Consider the following 20,229-nt stretch of genomic DNA (forward strand, 5'->3'; position numbering starts at 1 on the left):
AAAAAAGCACATTTTGCAGACCCCTGTCCAGTCATTTATTTTAAGCATTTAGCAGCTTAACACAAAGCAGATTTCTGTACCATTTCTCCTCTCAGAAACCAAACGGCAGATTTATTATTAAGCCATTGAAATCCGCAATACACTCTTAAGCTTTACGTAGTTATCCTCGACAGCGCCCTCCCCCCTCCCCCCCAACCCCCAATTTAGTATTAAGGGACAACTTCAAGATTTTGTTTTAAGGAAGCTGTCACCTGGGTCTGGAGGGCTCTCGTGTGGCCCTTTAAGAGTGCTCCACAATCACGAACCTTAAGAGACAGAGAGAGAGAAAGGCAAAGGTTGTAAATGATCAGCAGGAGTCGTGTAGTCAGCCCCTCTGAATCTTTCACATCAAAGAATCATAGCTGTCACCCTCCGCTGTAGTGTATCCGCACTATACACCAATCTGCTTAATCCTAAATAGTGACAGCAAGTCGAAAGGACATTCGATGGCACCCTCAGTCACAGCTACACATTCCAACACTGGAGACAGACCTCAACATGGTAACCATGTATACAGTACTGAAGCACATCACCAGCTTGCAGGCTCTCTCTCTCTCTCTCTCTCTCTGTGCAAGCCTAGCTTCTGACACATATGCACACACAGAACAATGTTTGACATGAAGCAACAAGACAGAATGCCAGCACTTACCCTGGTTTGGGCCACCATCTCCATCATCACATTCATTCAAATTATTGATCATTGTTTTCCCTGCTGGTTGTGGGTCCTGGATGAGGGGGTGGCTGTCGAATGGGGAAGAGGACCAGAGCCTTCAGCTTACAGTCAGGTCCCTCTCTCTATTCACAAAACAGAAGAGGAGGCTGCACTGCGGAGCGTCTCAGCACACACGACAGCAGCAAGCTCAACCTGACTGAAGTCATCATGTATGCACAAGGCATTATCTGTGTGTGTATGTGTGGGGGGGGGGGAGTGGGGGTCAGAGTGAGGGGGGGGGGAGGTGGATGGAGAGGCAGGGCTTTCCACAAAAGCCCTTGGGCACCTTTCTTCACATTCCTAGCCAGCAGTGTTGCACACTGCACAGCAGAATGAAATACAAATGAAAAATAGGGAGAAAAAAATCAGTTCTAAGAAAATAGCGGGATGAATATTTATATCAAATGGAGTGGGTCTAATAAAAGGCAGCCTGATTTGTTTTTCAGGAAACTGGTCCATGATTAACAGCATCCTTAGGAAACTGCAATATATATATATATATATATTTATTTGCATGTACAATGTGTACAAACAGGGTTCCACAGAACATGCTGCAGAATTGAAAATGGACCATTAACCCTCTCCAGATTGCTGCTGCAGTTCATTCACTGGCACCAAAATTAACCTTAAAAAAATACTAAGTTTAGGATTTTTCATCTGTTTATTTACAAAAGCACAGCTCACAAATTAAGCTATAATATTCACATGCTGGGACTGTGCTAGGTAATTGAGGGAAGGCGGACTAACAAGGGAAAAGACCCAATAGGAAGATGAGAAAATACTCCTCATTTCCTTCAATCGATCTGCCAGTCTTCGGTTTCTCTGGAATATTATGCAAACGGGCACATTATTGTTGCTCAATTGTAATATCGAAGCGTATTTGAGCATACCTTGAAATACAGTAGTAATGAGTCTTTCTACCCGCAGAGATCTCTGCCTCAACAGGGATTGCAACAACAGTGTGTGGAGGTGTGTCCAGTGTGACTGCTCTTGGGAGATGCCCCCTCAAGTCATGTAATGATACCTTCAATGCAGTGTGAAAGTGCAACATTCAGAATGCTGTGCTTCACAGGAGGATAATCCAATCTTTAACCGTTACTGTGCTGAACAGGACGACGCGTCAGTGCCACAAGAGGTGAAGAGTGAAATCTGCTTCATGGGTATGTGCCGGACCAGAATTTTCACCACTTTTGTGCTCTTTTGTGCAACTGGGCAGCGAAGCCAGTTGGCACTGTTGGCATTGATGGCTTGCGTAATTGGGTGAAGTCTAGTAGGGCATGAAGTGGCATTAATGGCATTGAATTCAATGCAAATCTTTTCAAATTTTCATTAATAACTAAAAACAAATCAGAAGTCCTGACTTTCTGAAACATGAGTGTAATTTCTATGATATTGAACACAGCCTATTAAATAAAACCAGAGAAGGCCGGAAAACACTTCGCAGGTCAGGTAGCACCTATCTCACTGAAACATATAAGATTCTGAGGGGGATTGACAGGGTTAATGCTGAGAGGATGATTCCCCTGGCTGGAGAGTCTAGAACTAGGGGGGCATAGTCTCAGGATAAGGGATCGGCCATTTAAGACTGAGATGAGGAGAAATTTCTTCACTCAGAGGGTTGTGAATCTTTGGAATTCTCTGCCCCAAAGGACTGTAGATGTTCAGTCTGAGTCTCAAAGTTGAGATCGATAGATTTTTGGACTCTAGGGGAATTAAGGGATATGGAGATCGGGCGGGAAAGTGGAGTTGAGGTCGATGATCAGCCATGATCTTATTGAATGGCAGAGCAGGCTCGAGGGGCTGTATGGTCTACTCCTGCTCCTAGTTCTTATGTTCTTATGTTTTTATGAGCATGAAACCGTGTTAACGGCCCCGATATGTATGGGGCAGTCTGGTAGTGGGGAGGGGGAGAGTGGGGGAAACCACCGAGCCCAGGGATGCAGAGGTACTGCCGTTAATTTCTTTCTTCCGTTTCTTACTCGGCAGCCAGCTCAATCGACAGGCTGGCTGGCGGCTGAGAGAGAAAACTGACGGCAGGAGGCCGCAGCCATGGATCCATGGGTATGTTCCCCGGCAACCGCGATCTCAGCACAGGCTGCAGCTCGGGGATTGGGGTCAGGTCGCCGATTGCGGCAGGGGCTAGAGAGAGGCCCCAATCGCAGAAGAGGAGGCTGACAGTTTCCTTGAAGGGCCGGGAGGAACGCTCCTGCTAACCCCCCCGCCCCCCGCCCCCCATTACCACCACTCTTTGACCTCCTCCTGCCCACCGCGGTGGGGGGTTAATATCGAGGTCAACATTTGAGGTCGCTGACCAACCGATTTTCTGAAAAACAAATCAGCCTACCTTTAGGTAGACCCACTCCATTAATTAATATTAGTATGTGAGTTCAGGCACTGTGGACCCAAGAAAGATAAATCAGAGAATTTTCTAAATGGAGAGAAAATAGGAACTGTAAAGGAGAAGAGAGATTTGGGAATCCAAGTACAAGAATCATTAAAACTAGTGGACAGGTACGAAAAGCAATCAGAAAAGCTAATGGACTGTTGGGTTTTTCTCTCAAGGGGGCTGGAATACAAAGGGGAGGAAGTGATGTTTCTGTTGTATAGAGCCTTGGTCAGACCCCATGTGGAGTACTACGTTCAGTGTTGGGCACTGCACCTCAGGAAGGAGATATTGGTCTTGGAGGGGGTGCAGCGCAGATTCACCAGAATGATACCGAGGCTTAGAGGGTTGAATTATAAGGGCAGGTTGCACAGACTAGGCTTGTATTCCCTTGAGTATAGGAGATTGAGGGGTGATCTGATTGAAAATGTTAAAAGGATTTGATAGGGCAGATATGGAAAAGCTATTGGCTCTGGTAAGGGCATCAAGAACAAGGGGACATAACCTTAAAATTAAAGCCAGGCCTTTCAGGAGTGAAATCAGGAAGCACTTCTTCACACAGAGGGCAGTAGAAATTTGGACTCTCTCCCCCAGAAGGCTATGGATGCTGGGGGACAATTGGAGCTTTCAAGACTGAGGTGAATAGATTTTTGTTAGATAAGGGTATCAAGGATGGAACAAAGGCAGGTAAATGGACTGGAGATGCAAATCAGCCATGATCTAATTGAATGGTGGAGCAGACCAAAAGGACTGAATGGGCTGCTCCTGTTCCTAATGTTCCTATGCTCCTAATAGTAATTGGATCTGATTTACATATGTAAATTCAGTCACAGGTTTTAGAAACAGGTTTCCCTTCTAAATCAAAAAGTGTCTTTCTTAACATTTTATGAAAAAGATAAAGGCTCAATATATTGATGAACTGTCTTTTAATTAAATATGGTCATGAGGTTAATGATAAGTCAGAGCTGTAAGCCCCACTGTTTTCCTTTATGACATAAAGTATAGGGTAGGCAGTTAAAATGGAACGGAGGCCTTAACCACTCCTTTCCTGCCCAATCTGGCTGACTGCAAATTTAAATTGCAGGCAGCAAGGACAGCTGCCCCAAGCAGGCCGGGTCCTCTTTAAATAGGCAGGTTGGGCTCCGATGGCATCATCAGAATCCTGATCTGCCATTTTAACCTCAGGCCTGAGTGGGGGAGCAGTGATAGCTTCCCCTCCAGGCCAAAGCTGTCAGGAACCTCTGCTGAGAGTTAAGTCTTCAAAAAAAATTAAGCTTCCTTGTGGGCTAGGAGAAGGAAAGCATCGGGCCACCCTTGCCACTGTCCTAACCCCTCTCTCCTGACGCGAATTCCACTCCCGGAGCCTTCTGGTGGACTTACCTTGCGCCGTGGACCATTCCCGCGGGTCCCTGGCGACGACCTCCTGGCGCTCAAAATTCTCGCTTTTGCCAGCTGGCCAGGCAGTGATTCCTGCTGGGTTCGGATGGGGGTCTAATCTTGCATATGCGAATGAGGCTCGGGAGCTAAAGTTTCTCCGGGCCTCGGCATACAAGCTTGTCGCTCGCCCTGGACCCCCCCCCACGCACTAGTCCCGCCCTGAGTTAAAACCGAGGCCAGTGCATTTGCAGAAACATTGGCCTCAACATTAGCTCGGAGGTGGGGAGGGAGTGGGAGGTTGATTTGAGGTCGGGAACCCTGGTGAAACGGCTTTTCCTGTGGTCCTGCCAAATTTAACGGCAGGATCAGATTGCCATTTTTTGCCTCCGTTCCCCAGGTGCAGCCAGCCAGATTGAGAGGCTGTCGGGCGGGTAGACCTTCGGCACCAGGCCGCAGCCAGGGAGCAGAAAGGAGGGAGGGAGAGATCGGAGGCCTCGGGGGGGGGGGGGGGGGGGGGAGATCAGAAGGGTTAGTGGTGGAGGTGGGGGAGATAGGGGGCCTCCTGGTGGGGGTGGAGATCGAAAGAGCCTCAGGAGGGAGATCAGAAGGGTCAGGGGGAGATCAGAAGAATTGGTTGGGGGAGGGGAGATCAGAAGGGTCGGGGAGGGGAGATTGGAAGGGTCGGGGAGGGGAGATTGGAAGTTTCAGGGAGGGGAGATCGGAAGGGTCGGGGAGGGGAGATTGGAAGGGTCGGGGAGGGGAGATTGGAAGTTTCAGGGAGGGGAGATCGGAAGGGTCGGGTGGGGAGATTGGAAGGGTCGGGGAGGGGAGATTGGAAGGGTCGGGGTGGGGAGATCGGAAGGGTCGGGTGGGGAGACCAGAAGGGTCGGGTGGGGAGATTGGAAGGGTCAGGGAGGGGAGATCGGAAGGGTTGGGGAGGGGAGATCGGAAGGGTTGGGGAGGGGAGATCGGAAGGGTCGAGGAGGGGAGATCGGAAGGGTCGGGGAGGGGAGATTGGAAGGGTCGGGGGGAGATCGGAAGGGTCAGGGAGGGGAGATCGGAAGGGTCAGGGTGGGGAGATCGGAAGGGTCGGGGGGAGATCGGAAGGGTCAGGGAGGGGAGATCGGAAGGGTCAGGGTGGGGAGATCGGAAGGGTCGGGTGAGGAGATCGGAAGGGTCGGGGGGAGATCGGAAGGGTTGGGGACGGGAGATCGGAAGGGTCAGGGGGAGATCAGAAGGGTTGGGGACGGGAAATCGGAAGGGTCGGGGAGGGGAGATCAGAAGGGTCGGGTGGGGAGATCAGAAGGGTCGGGTGGGGAGATCGGGAGGGTCGGGGAGGGGAGATCGGAAGGGTCGGGTGGGGAGATCGGAAGGGTCGGGAGAGATCGGAGGGTCGGGGAGGGGAGATCGGAAGGGTCAGGGAGGTTGTTTGATTGTGAGGGGTAGGTGAAGCAAGTACATCCTGAATCCGGCAGTCCTCGCCTCCCTTTAGTCGACGGGAAACCCGGCGAGCCAGGGTTCAATTTAAAATGGTGGTTAATTCTGAGTCATGCAGCCTTATTATATTTAAATGACCAACCCGCCTCCTGGGAGCGCTTTGGTTACCCCGTCCCGCCTCCACTAAAACCGGAAGTGGGCGGGTCGGAGGCACGTTTCAGATTTTATACATTTTTAATTGCCACCTGACCCAAACACACCCGATTTTGGGGGTTATACTTCCTTCTATTATCAGCTTTTCACCAGTAATACAGCTACTGCATCTAGGCTCTACAAAGCCTCGAGAAGATTAATACAACCCCCAATAGATTAAACCTTACAGAACCTTACCACAGCGCTTTAACAGATGAATAGAAGTTACATAAGCAAAGAACTAAGTTAGATATCAGGAGGTTTATCTTTATGCAAATGGAATAAGTTACTGTTTCGTGGGGTGAGTGTTGATTCAAAGAAGCTGGATGAGTTCCTTGCTCTGGCGAATATCACAGCTTGCAAAAGGTGGGTGGGATATTGGGCATGTACCTCACAGTCACTGTGATATCCTAAACGTGTTTGGATCACCTTTTGGGGTCGGAGAAGAATTTCCCAGATTTATTTTTCCTTCAGTTGGCCAAGGATTTTGTTTCTGTTTTCTTTCTCTCCCAGAAGATTACATGGCTGTTGGTGGGAGGGAATACTGAGGTCATGATGCTTAGCTATATCTTAACTGTTTGGGACAGGCTTGATGGACACGTGGACATGTGTGTGCGTGTGTGCACGTGAGTGCGTGCGTGTATTAATAAAGGATCTTCTTCGACAGCACTTCCCAAACCAGTGACCTCTTCCACCTAGAAGGACAAGGGTAGCAGGCGCATGGGAACACCACCACCTCCAAGTTCCCCTCCAAGTCATACACCATCTTGACTTAGAAATATATCGCCGTTCCGCCATCGTTGCAGGGTCAAAATCCTGGCACTCCCTCCCTAACAGCAATGTGGGAGTACCTTCACCACATGGACTGCAGCGGTTCAAGAAGGCGGCTCACCACCACCTTCTGAAGGGTAATTAGGGATGGGCAATAAATGCTGGCCTTGCCAGCGATGCCCACATTCCGAGAATCATTTTTAAAATGGATTTGGAAATTCTGATTAAATTAGTTTGCCAACGCACAACATAATGCCAATCATGTGGAAACATATCATGGAATTAACTGCATGTGATGTCAGAATGTGACTCTTGAGCATTCCAAAGGAGAGAAAGTTTGGGGCTCCAAGCATCAGATCGATCATTTTAAAAGCTGCAAGTAGACGAAGGGTTCTATCCAAAACAATAACTTGTTACTTTGGATCGGATGGTGACTAACTCTTTGCATTTCCAGCATTTGACATTTATATTTCCCACTGCCAACATTCACAATTTATCTTTTTCCAGACTCCTTCTGTGTAGTTTTAAGTATCATTTTGTGAACTATTAAAAGCTAAAGTTATGAAAACCTTGCACTTATGGTGCAATTATGCTTGAAAAAAATGGTGTTAGCTATTCCACAACAAATAATTAATATATAGTAAAAAAATCTACAAAAGAAAATAGACAGGTTGTAACTTTAATTCTGAACCTCACAATATTCTAAGTTTTCTTGTGCATAGGCTATAAATAATTACAAGTTGTAAAACATTTAACGCACAGGATTTACTTTTAATTAGCAGAAGAGCACCATATTTGTAATGTTTCAGGTTGGCCAAGTGACAGACATGAGGGACGTTATCAAAATAACCTCTCATCCTGGGGTGAGAGCAGCTGGTTCAGAGGTGACTCAGGGTAATTTAAATAATAATATTTATCTCCTGAAGGATAAGAGCACAATATACATTTGTTTAAAAATAAAAATAATGGTGATCTCCAGATCACCCTTTGCCCTTACTGGAATCCTTAATCCACGCCAGTGCTGCTCACCGCTCACCTCTCACCTAGACTGCCTGGACCTCAGAGAGTCCTTAATATTCCTAGACTTCTTGCGCTGTCTGGTATTTTCCTTGAACGCCTTGTAAAGAATCTCCCCTCGCTGGATGCTCCTTCTCATCTGTGTGTTGTAATATTACGCACTTCACCAGCATCTGCTTCCCATGTTTTATTTAAATAGTCATTTTCATCAGGGAGTGGAATGTAAGTTGGTTCAGCCCTGTCTCAGTGAAGGTGGGAGTCCTAACTCGAGCATTCCCAGTGAATACTTGAGCATGAATTAGTGATCCCTCACCCTAAAGGCGTCAACTGGCCAACTATGATATATCTCTCCTCACTCAGGCTATGAGAGGGAGGAATTTTCTCCCTCAATCTATTGAGAGTTCGATCTGAAAGTTCTTTTCAGAGCTTTAGAGATGAGTAATTAGCTATTTCTTGAACAATTCATTATATTCTGTACTTTTTTTAATATGGTTGATGTCAAACAATGTTTGAATATCAATGTATTTATATTTTGTATTTCACCATTATTCAATTTGCTGTGATTTGTGGTTTAAATATATTTTTTTAATGTAACGAGTGCAGGAACTAAAAATAGAGTTTGATTGTAATTGGGTTTCAAAACAGAATTAGAGGTTGGGGATGTTAATGTAAAACTTATGGCCATGAATGTCTTCGTATGATTCTGCTATCAGAAGAACTTATATTTATTGACTAAACAGTAACATTTTTCTTTCTATATGTAACCTATATGAAACTATAGGTTTCATATTGTTCTAATTTGATCGTAGAGAGAGAATACCAACCCGTGATTTAGAAACCCAAGTTGGAGCATTCACACTCAGTAACTGCATAGGACAGCCCCAATGCCACTCGCTGCACTAAGGAGAATGACAATAAAAGTTCTCTGATTTTTAAAAAGGTTTCCTAAAGGTGCCAACACACATTGGGTAAAGTTCCATGTGTGCCAGCTGCCCTGCATTACCTTCCAGTTGTCAGTTGATAACTGAAGAACAATAAGGCCTCAGGAGCAGATGGAATCCCCGCCGAGGTACTAAAGCATGGCAGAGAAGCACTACTGGCGCGAATTCATGAACTCATTTCTCTTATCTGGAAGGAGGAGAGCATGCCAGGGGATCTCAGAGATGCCGTAATTGTGACCATCTTCAAGAAAGGTGACAAGTCCGATTGCGGTAATTACAGAGGAGTTTCCCTGCTGTCTGCCACAGGGAAAGTCATCGCAAGAATCCTCCTCAATTGCCTTCTCCCAGTGGCCGAAGAGCTCCTCCCAGAGTCGCAATGCGGATTCCGCCCACTAAGGGGCACAATGGACATGATCTTCACCGCATGTCAATTGCAAGAGAAATGCAGGGAACAGCACCAACCGCTGTACATGGCCTTCTTTGATCTCACAAAGGCCTTCGACACTGTCAACCGTGAGGGATTGTGGAGTGTCCTCCTCAAATTCGGCTGCCCTCAAAAGTTTGTCACCATCCTCTGCCTGCTTCACGACGACATGCAAGCCGTGATCCTGACCAACGGTTCCACCACAGACCCAATTCACGTATGAACCGGGGTCAAGCAAGGCTGTGTCATCACACCAATGCTCTTCTCGATCTTCCTTGCTGCAATGCTCCATCTCACCCTCAGTAAGCTCCCCACTGGAGTGGAGCTAATTTACAGAACAAATGGGAAAATGTCCAACCTCCGTCACCTCCAGTCCAGATCCAAGGTCGTCCCATCCTCTGTCATCGAATTACAGTATGCAGACGATGCTTACGTCTGCGCTCACTCGAAGGTCGAACTCCAAACCATCGTCAACACCTTCACCGGAGCGTATGAGAGCATGGGCCTTACACTAAACATCTGTAAGACAAAGGTCCTCTACCAACCTGCCCCCGCCACACAGTACTGCCCCCCCATTATCAAAATCCACAACAAGGCCTTGGACAATGTGGACCACTTTCCATACCTCAGGAGCCTACTGTCAACAAGGGCAGACGTCGACGACCAAGTCCAACACCACCTTCAGTGTGCCAATGCAGCCTTCGGTCGCCTGAGGAAGAGAGTGTTTGAAGACCAGGACCTCAAACCTGGCACTAAGCTCATGGTCTACAGAGCAGCAGTGATACCCGCCCTGCTGTATGCCTCAGAGACATGGACCATGTACAGCAAGCACCTCAAAGCACTGGAGAGGTACCACTAACGCTGCCTCCGCAAGATCCTGCAAATCCATTGACAGGATAGGTGCACCAACGTCGGTGTTCTTGCTCAGGCCAACATCCCCAGCATCGAAGCTTTGACCACGCTCGATCAGCTCTGATGGACGGGTCACATTGTCCGCATGCTCGATATGAGACTCCCAAAACAAGCGCTCTACTCGGAGCTCCGGCACGGCAAGAGAGCCCCAGGTGGGCAGAGGAAACACTTCAAGGACACCCTCAAAGCCTCCTTGAAAAAGTGTAACATCCCCACCGATACCTGAGAATCCCAGGCCCAAGACCGCTCAAAGTGGAGGAGAAGCATCCGGGAAGGCGCCGAACACCTCGAGTCTCTTCGCCGGGAGCAAGTGGAAGCAAAGCGCAGGCAGCGCAAGGAGCGCACGTCAACCCAAGCACCCCACCCACCCGCCCCTTCAACCACCGTCTGCTCCACCTGTGACAGAGACTGTAGGTCCTGCATTGGACTCATCAGTCACCTGAGAACTCATTTTTAGTGTGGAAGCAATCATCCTTGGTTCTGAGGGACTGCCTAAGAAGAAGAAGTACCTTCCCCAAGTGCATATTCTTTATATGTGAGTTTAGAGCAGTGCTACTCATAACACAGCCTGGGGCAATTAGCATCCCACATAGCCATTCATCCCTGGTTCTCTTCAACATTTTTGTTGCATTTACCTCTGTTCTTCCATTCATCAGCTGCCCAGCTGTCAGATGTCAATTGACTCAGGACTCAGTGTTGTTTGCTCTCCTTTGTATCAGCTGTGGCTCAGTAGGTAGCACTCTCATCTCTGAGGCAAAAGGTTGTGGGTTCAAATTCCACTCCAGAGACTTGAGCACATAATCTAGGCTGACTGTCGGAGGTGCCATCTATCGGATGACACGTTAAACCAAGGCCCAGTCTGCCATCTTGGGTGGATAAGGGGGAACCAGTGAATGTGGTGTATTTAGATTTTCAAAAAGCATTTGATAAGGTGCCACACAAGTGGTCATTATACAAGATTAGGGTGCATGGGATTGGGGGTAGTATATTGGCATGGATTGAGGATTGGTTAATGGACAGAAAACAGATAGTAGGAATAAATGAGTCACTTTCAGGTTGGCAGGCTGTAACTAGTGGGGTACCACAAGGATCAGTGCTTGGGCCTCAGCTATTTACAATCTATATCAATGACTTAATGAGGGGACTGAGTATAATGTATCCAAGTTTGCTGACGATACAAAGTTAGGTGGGAAATTAAGTTGTGAGGATGCAAGGAGGCTTCAAGGGGATTTAGACAGGTTAAGTGATTGGGCGAGAACATGGCAGATGGAATATAATGTGGAGAAGTGTGAAGTTATCCACTTAGGTCAGATAAAGCAGAATATTTTTTAAAAGGTGAGAGACAGGAAAATGTTAGTATTCAGAGGGATCTGGGTGTTCTTGTACACAAATCACAGAACGTTAACATGCAGGTACAGCAAGCAATTAGGAAAGCAAATGGTATGTTAGCCTTTATTACAAAGGGATTAGAGTATAAGAGTAAAGAAGTCTTTATATAGGGCCTTGGTCAGACCACACTTGGAGTACTGTGTACAGTTTTGGTCTCGTTATCTGAGAAATGATATACCTGCCTTAGAGGGAATGTAATGTAGGTTTACTAGACTGATGGGATGAGGGGATTGTCCTATGAGGAGAGATTGAGTAGACTAGGCCTATATTCTCTAGAGTTTAGAAGAATGAGAGGTGATCTCATTGAAAGGTATAAGATTCTTAAGGAGCTTGACAGGGTAGATGCAGGGAGGATGATTCCCCTGGCTGAGGAGTCTAGAACTATGGGTCACAGTCTCAGAATAAGGGGTCGGCCATTTAGGACTGAGATGAGGAGAAGTTTCTTCACTCAAAGGGTTGGGAATCTTTGAAATTCTCTACCCCCAGAGAGCTGTGGATACTCAGTAGTTGAGTATATTCAAAACAGGGATCGGTAGATTTTTGGATACTAAGGGAATCAAGGGATATGGGGATAGTGCAGGAAAGTGGAGATGAGGTGACAGATCAGCCATGATCTTATTGAATGGCGGAGCAGGCTCAAGGGGCCGAATGGGTTACTCCTGCTCCTATTTCTTATGTTCTTAAAAGATCCCATGGCGCTATTTGAAGAAGAGCAGGGGTGTTCTCTCTGGTGTCCTGAACAAATATTTATCCCTTAACCAACATCACTAAAACAGATTATCTGGTCATTATCACATTGCTGTTTGTGGGACCTTGCTGTTTGCAAATTGGCTGCCGCGTTTCCTACTTTACAACAGTGACTACAGTTCAAAAGTAGTTAATTGGCTGTAAAGTGCTTTGGGATGTCCTGAAGTCGTGAAAGGCGCTATATAAATGCAAGTCTTCCTTTCTTTTCTTGTTCTCCAGTAAAAGAAGGCAAGAAACTATTTTTAGAGTTGTTCCATTGTTTACACAGCAAGTGAAATGGCCATATTAAAATAGAACTATTGGCTCTACAGTTTTATCCCCACTCTCTTCTTGTGGGGAAGTGCTTGGCTTCCACTTAACTGTCTGCAGTAGCATGATGGTAAACTGTGTGGGAAATCATAGATGTAAACGTGCATTCCACCTGTTGGGCTGAAGAGTCATTCAGGAATATTGCCCCAACATTGGTTGTAACAAAAAGGTTGGTGAGTAACAGTGGCATAGACAGAAAGGTTCGGCAGTCCTGGAGAGGGCATCATAGACCAGCTTGATCCAGTCTTCACTTGATGGCCACACATGTGCACTTTCCAACAGAGGCCACTGGGTGGTGATCAAGAGCAAGAGCGCTGGCTGAATTGTCCCCCCCTTCCCTAGCCCAGGGAACTGAGGATAAATGTAGTCAAAATCAGCTAAACCGACAAGGGATCGAACCCTCGGACCTTCCTGATTGGCGTAGCCAAGTGTCAAAATTATATGTTGCGTCATGGAGTTTCAGGAGTGGGAGGCACTGCCCAAGATCAGTTGGGGAATATCACTGCAAAAATACAAAGCGAAGGGCAACTCCACCCCATCTGGTCAATGGCACAGTCTTGCACCCTCTAACCATGCTATCTCCTGGTAAAGGCAAAGAACGGAGAACATAAAAACCTGCAGCTAATTTCAGGAAAAACTCCGGGAAATTTCTGTCCGACTCCCTGAGACAAACCAGCAAGTTCCTGGAGATGTCAGGCGCCCATGACTCATCACAGTCACATCAAACCAGCAACTGATGCCATTATAACTGGAAATGTCCACTTCTCTCAGGAACATGTCAAGTTCTCTGTGGAAAGGTTGTAGTGATTCAACAATCACCGGATTGCTCCAGAGGCCAATGGCTATGAAACTAAATACTTCCTGGTATCTAACAAACTCGTTACCTGTGGGTTTTAGAGGCCTATAAATTCCACACATGGTCCCTCCAGTTGCTTGTTTAACACCCAAGTGCAAAAGAGGAAAATCTTTCCTCTACTTTTTCCAACACCTGTCTATGCAATGCTTTATCAAATGCCTTTTGGAAGTAAAGATTCGCAACATCATTTCCTCAAAGAAATCAATCCAGTTAGTGAGGCAGGACCCAATAGAAGGAATCATTTTTTTCCTGAGGTGACTGTTTTGAAAATCCATTTTTAAATACAGTTTGTTCCCATGGAGAGCAATTCAGGAGACTTTGCAAATCAGTGAATCTTGATATTCTTGACTTCATTTTTCAAGAAGTTAGCTCCTTTTAAAAGATGTTTTAACTATTACACAAACACCTTCCGATTACATTAAATACATTTTATATATTAAATTGATTTTACATATCATTACCAAACAGGAAGATATGCTGCACCGGGAAATCCAACTGAAGCTGTCTACTCTAATCCCATTTCCCTGATCTTTCCCCATGTGTTTTACCTTCTGTCTTTTCAAATACCTAACATATTCATTTTAAATGTTGTTATAGTCTCTACCTCAATAGTCACTTGTTGTAGAGCATTCCAAGTTCTAATAATCCTCTGTGTGAAAACATTTCCTCCAACTCCCCACTTTATAGGCCTGATTTTAACCCAGCCCATCCAATGCGAACGGGATAGGCAGGAAGGTAAAATGGCAGCCGGGGGTTTCGCGCTGCGTTCGCCACTCATTCCAACAGGCAGGGGCCTACATAACATTCAAAGGTCGCAGCCCGATGATGTCATCGCGTCGCAACATTATTTTAACTGAACAGAAAATCGGGAGGCCCAGACATTGGCAAACCTGCCAGAGAAATCTGGCGCAAGGCTTGGACGATGCTGCTCATGGAGTGTGCTGCATACAAGTTACTCTGCAGTCTGAGCCATTTACTTACTTTGCTTCTTTAAAGCCTCTATGCTGACTAGAATACCACATTTCATAGTCTAGGTCAGGCAGAATGGCTATGTCAGGTCGAATGATTGCATTTGTCTTTCTGTGAGGTGAAATGTCAATGCTATAGTCTCCAAATCAGGTAAAATAATTATATTATAGTGTACATCAGGTGGAATAATTACGTCATACTCTATGCCATGCGGAATAACTGTATCATCTCCCGTGTCAGGCAGAATATCTATTATACTTAATGTCAGGTTAAATAGCTTTGCTGTTTCCATCCTTTATGACTGGGTTGTCATTGAAAAATCCAGTTTGAGGAAACCTTTCAATGCACATGCCTTCTGATTATAGAGAATGTCTGAGGGACACACAGGTAGGGTAATGTTCTAACTGTTAGTAATCTTTGTGCCAATTTACAACATGTAATAAATGGAAGTCTGGACATGTGCTAGAATTCGCTAGTTCACAATTCCAATGTAGCTTTCACCCTGTGGTGAATCTTTTATGCTGGTGGGATGGAAATATCAATTTAATCAAGTGTGTGTAGGGAAATGAGTCAACAGTTCTGATTTGTGTAAGCCACACTGTGAATTTCAAATTTTATGCGGCAGACCCTGTTGATATCTTTCAGTTCAAAAGAAAGGAAAAACTTCCCTTCCATTTATATGTGAGATGAGACTGAAAGGCTGAGCTGAGTGGGGGGAGTGATGGCACTGGATGCATCAGTGTGAAACAGAATGGCTTTATTTCAAAGTATCAAGAAAAAATGTTCCACTGGTGTTGTAAAACCAATAAGACTTCAGTACTGTAACTGAAAACAAAGATACCTTTCCAGGGCTCTAATACCTTTCCTATAATGAGGGACCCAGATTGTCTGGTTCAGCTTGAGTGCTCAGCCAGGAAGGCGGGTGGAGTTAACAGCAAGGTGCAGTGCTTCTGGTGGGGCCTATGAACAAAACCCTGGGTTCTCCTGATGTTCCATTGGAGGAAATTCATGATTTCATGTCAGACAACAAGGAGGTGGTCATGAAGTTAAGTGAAGTGGTGGAGAAGTAGAGCTGGGTGTCATCGGCATACAGATCTCTCTCTATTACAGATCTTAGCTTTTTAGGTATTCTTTCACTATCCTTTTTTCCCAAAATGTACTGCTTCACGTTTCTCTCATTGAACTGCACCTGCCACCTATCTACCCATTACATAGAATTACATAGGATATATGGCACAGAAACAGGCCATTCGGCCCAACCAGTCCATGCTGGTGTTTATGCTCCACTCGAGCCTCCTCCCGTCTTTCCTCATCTAAATCTATCAGCGTAACTCTCTATTCCCTTCTCCCTCATATGCTTGTCCAGCCTCCCCTTAAATGCATCTAAACTTTTCACTTCAACCACTCCCTGTGGTAGCGAGTTCCACATTCTCACCATTCTTTGGGTAAAGAAGTCTCTTCTGAATTACCTATTGGATTTCTTGGTGACTATCTTATATTGATGGCCACTAGTTATGCTCTTCCCCACAAGTGGAAACATTCTCTCTGTATCCACTCTATCAAAAGTTTTCATAATTTTAAAGACCTCTATTAGGTCACCCCTCAGCCTTCTTTTTTCAAGAGAAAAGAGACCCAGCCTGTTCATCCTTTCCTGATAGGTATACACTCACGTTTCTGGCATCATCCTTGTAAATCTTCTCTGCACCCTCTCCAGTGCCTTTTGATCCCTTTGTTCCTCTACCCCACCTAGACTCGCACCCTCCAAGCAATAAGTGACCTCCCTATTCTTCCTACCAAAACGTAATACCTCACATTTATCTGTATTGAACTTCATTTGCCAATTATATGCCCATTCTGCAAGTTTATTAATGTCCTCCTGTAATTTGTTGCAGTCCTCCTCAGTATTGACAATCCCCCCCAATTTGATGTCATCCACAAATTTAGAAATTATGTTTTTGATTCCAAAGTCTAAATCGTTGATATAAACTGTGAACAACAGTGGTCCCAGCACTGATCCTTGTGGAACACTACTACCTTCCTTCTGCCACTGTGAATAGCTACTTTTTACCCCATCATTCTGCTTTCTGTCTTGAAGCCAGCTAGCTATCCATTCTGCTACTTGACCCCTGAGTCCGCATTCTCTGACCTTGTTCATCAGTCTATTATGGGGTACCTTATTGAAGGCCTTTTGAAAATCTAGATAAATTACATCTACTGTATTACCATTGTCTACTCTCTCAACCTCTTCAAAAAATTCAGTGAGCTTGGTCAAGCGAGACTTTCCCTTTTGAAATCCATGCTGACTATTCATTATGTATGTGTTTGGTTTCCAGATGTTCTTTTATTTTCTCTTTTAGTAGGGATTCCATTATTTTTCCTATCATCGATGCTACGCTGACTGGTCTGTAATTCCCTGAACATGTTCTATCCCCCTTATTAAATATAGGTATTACGTTAGCTATCTGCCAGTCCTCTGGCACTACACCTTTTTCTAACGAATTATTAAATATGTGTAGTAATGGCTTTGCTATCTCTTTCCTAGATTCTTTTAAAATGCATGGATGCAATCCACCCGGACCAGGGGTATTATCTTCTTTGAGTTTAATTAACTTATTTAATATATCCCCTGTTTTTATTTTAAATGCACTTATCTCATCATCCAATGTCATGTCCACCTGTTCTATCTCCCTGGTAAATACAGAAGCAAAATAATTATTTAATATTTCTGCCATCTCTCTATCATTACCTGTGGTATTATCTTGACTATCTCATAATGGCCCTATTCCCATCCCAACCTTCCTTTTTAATTGATGTGTCTATAAAATATTTCACTATTTTGTTTTATGTTCCTTGATAATTTAATTTCATGGTTCCTCTTTGCCTCCCTAATTGTTTTTTTGACTTATCTTCTAATCTCTTCATATTCTCCCTTATCATGCACTCCGCTGCTGTCTATGCACTTAATGTATGCCTCTTTCCTTACCCTCAATTGTTCCCTTAAGGCTTTATTCATCCATGGAGTCTCATTGGTATTTCGTTTGTTCTTTCCTTTTAGCGCAATATATTGTTCCTGCTGTCTGTTGAACACCGTTTTAAATGTTTCCCATTGCTGTTCTACATTATTGTTTGCCCATTTTATTTTTCCAAGTTCTATTCTCAGCCCCTCAAAATCAGCTTTTCTCCAATCTATTACCCTGATTTTCATCATAATTTATCCTTCTCAATTATCATCTTAAAGTGTATTATATTATGGTCACTATTGCCTAGATGGTCCCCTACTTTTACTTCTCTTATCTGCTCTGGTTCATTCCCCGTTACTAGATCCAATAGCGAATTTGCCCTTGTAGGGCTTTTTACATATTGGGTTAGAAAGGAGTCTTGTACACATTGTAGGAACTCTATTCCCTGATCTCCTTTACCTACCTCTTCTGTCCAATTAATTTTGGAGTAGTTGAAATCACCCATGATTATTATTCTATGTTTCTTACTCATTTCCCTAATTTGTCTGCATATTTCTTCTAACCTATCTATGTCCTCCTGTACTCTTTCTCACAGTTGGCCATGCCCCCTCACTTGGTATCATTAGAAAATTTCTAAATAGTTTCTCTCATGTTTCTGTCTGAATAATTTACATAAATGGAAATCAAGAGGTCCCTGTGGCACACCAGTACCCACATCGGAAAATACCCATTTATTCCTACACTTGCTCTTTGTCCTCCAGCCATCTCTGGACATGTGACTACACTTCATTTCATTCCATGGGGGTGATTTTCATCTGCTTACCACTTCATTTTTCAGCATGAATGGAGCAAAAGCAGCACAATTTTTTTTGAAGTTCACACTGAATTCACACCTGGGTCCTGCCCGATCGATTTTCGAGAAGGCCTCAACTTAGGCAGCCTGCGCTCATGCCTGAAACCAGCGGAAGCATGATAACCATATGCAAATAGAGGCCTTCCACCAGTTTCAGGATCCAAATGCTATTTTGTTTGCCCTCCTCATTGCTATTGACAGTTCTACAGGCCACCCACAAAGCATGGATGGTACAAGTGAGGAGGATGCCATTTTCAGTGATATTTGAAAGGTTCCTCAGCTCCTCTTGGGTAAATCACTGGAAAGTCTTTGCAGACTTTTGGCTTGTAAAACATTGTGGTTTTTGTCTACATGGAACTTTTGCAGCTGCTGGTACTGCCTCTACACAACTGACAACCCACTTTTGCTTTCATTTGTGGTCCTGCTGGGAATTCCACTATGGCCAGAGGAGGAGGAGCAGCACCAGGAAAGGGCACACAGAACTGGAGGCAGAAGGAGGAGAGCTCACAGAAAACCTTACCCGCCTAGAGTTTACAGATCCAGGACTTTATACATGTAGTTCAAGTATAAGATGACACCCTTCATCTCCGAGTGGTCCACCCTTCCTTTGACTACCTGTTTTAATTCACTATTGGCATGTGGGCATCGCAGGCAAGTCTAACATTTGATGCCCATTCCTAGTTTCCATAGCGGTTTGGCGCAACTAACTGGCTTGCTGGGCCACTTCATGGGGTAGTTAAGATTCAACCAAATTGGTGTGGGACTAGAGTCACATATAAGCCAGACCAGATACATATGGCAGGTTTCCTTCCCTAAAGTTGAATTCCACTGTAACTCACATCTGATTTATTTATACAACAAAAGCTTTAATAGAAATAACCCATGTTGTCTGTAAAATGTTGCCTTCAGCCTCATTAGCCAAACATGGTTACAAATGTGCAATTGGCTCAGATCCAGATTGACACTAATAGGTCATGTAAGTGCCTGCAAACTGAAGTCATTAAGCCATCTATAATGCGGGTTTCCTTAGGTGATATGAGAGTGCAAACCTGAATCACTGGGCTCCCAAGGACTCTTATACAGCAATACCTGAAGGTTATACAGAATTAATTCAAATGTGCTAGCTATTCTCCATCTGCTATAGAAACATAGAAACATAGAAGATAGGAGCAGGAGTAGGCCATTCGGCCCCTCGAGCCTGCTCCGCCATTCAATGCAATCATGGCTGATCATCCAAATTCAGTACCCTGTCCCTGCTTTCTCCCCATATCCCTTGATCCCTTTAGCCTTAAGAAATATATCCAACTCCTTCTTGAATATATTTAATGAATTGGCCTCTACTGCCTTCTGTGGTAGAGAATTCCACAGGTTCACCACTCTCTGGGTGAAGAAATTCCTCCTCATTTCTGTCCTAAATGGCTTAACCCTTATCCTTAGACTGTGACCCCTGGTTCTGGACTCCACGACCATCGGGAACATCCTTCCTGCATGTAGTCTGTCCAGTCCTGTCAGAATTTTATAAGTTTCAATGAGATCCCCTCTCATTCTTCTAAACTCCAGCGAGTATAACCCAATCTTTCCTCATACGTCATTCCTGCCATCCCAGGTATCAGCCTGGTGAATCTTCGCTGAACTCCCTCCATGGCAAGAACATCCTTCCTCAGATAAGGTGACCAAAACTGCACACAATACTCAAGATGTGGTCTCACCAAGGCCCTGTACAACTGCAGCAAAACATTCTTGTTCCTGTATTCAAACCATCTCGTTACAAAGGCCAACATACCATTTGCCTTCTTAACCGCCTGCTGCACCTGCATGCTTACCTTCAGCGACTGGTGCACAAGGACACCCAGGTCTCATTGCACTTCCCCTTCTCCCAATCTATTGCCATTCAGATAATAATCTGCCTTCCTGTTTTTGACACCAAAGTGAATAACCTCG

General features: G+C 45.0%; 1 protein-coding gene across 1 annotated transcript in view; it reads right to left on the reverse strand.

Annotated features, from left to right (window-relative positions):
* Positions 1-942, reverse strand: part of LOC147108572 (solute carrier family 12 member 5-like) — a 1,151,655-nt gene extending 1,150,713 nt beyond the window's left edge. The window contains exon 1 of the mRNA XM_086005249.1: positions 689-942. Coding sequence (XP_085861375.1) covers positions 689-740 — 52 coding nt within the window. The 5' untranslated portion in view covers positions 741-942. The remainder of the gene's footprint in view (positions 1-688) is intronic.
* Between the last annotated feature and the right edge of the window lie 19,287 nt (positions 943-20,229).

The sequence above is a fragment of the Somniosus microcephalus genome, chromosome 13 (assembly GCF_052327205.1).
Source record: "Somniosus microcephalus isolate GS21.2 chromosome 13, FLI_Smic_1.0, whole genome shotgun sequence".
Taxonomy (NCBI): domain Eukaryota; kingdom Metazoa; phylum Chordata; class Chondrichthyes; order Squaliformes; family Somniosidae; genus Somniosus; species Somniosus microcephalus.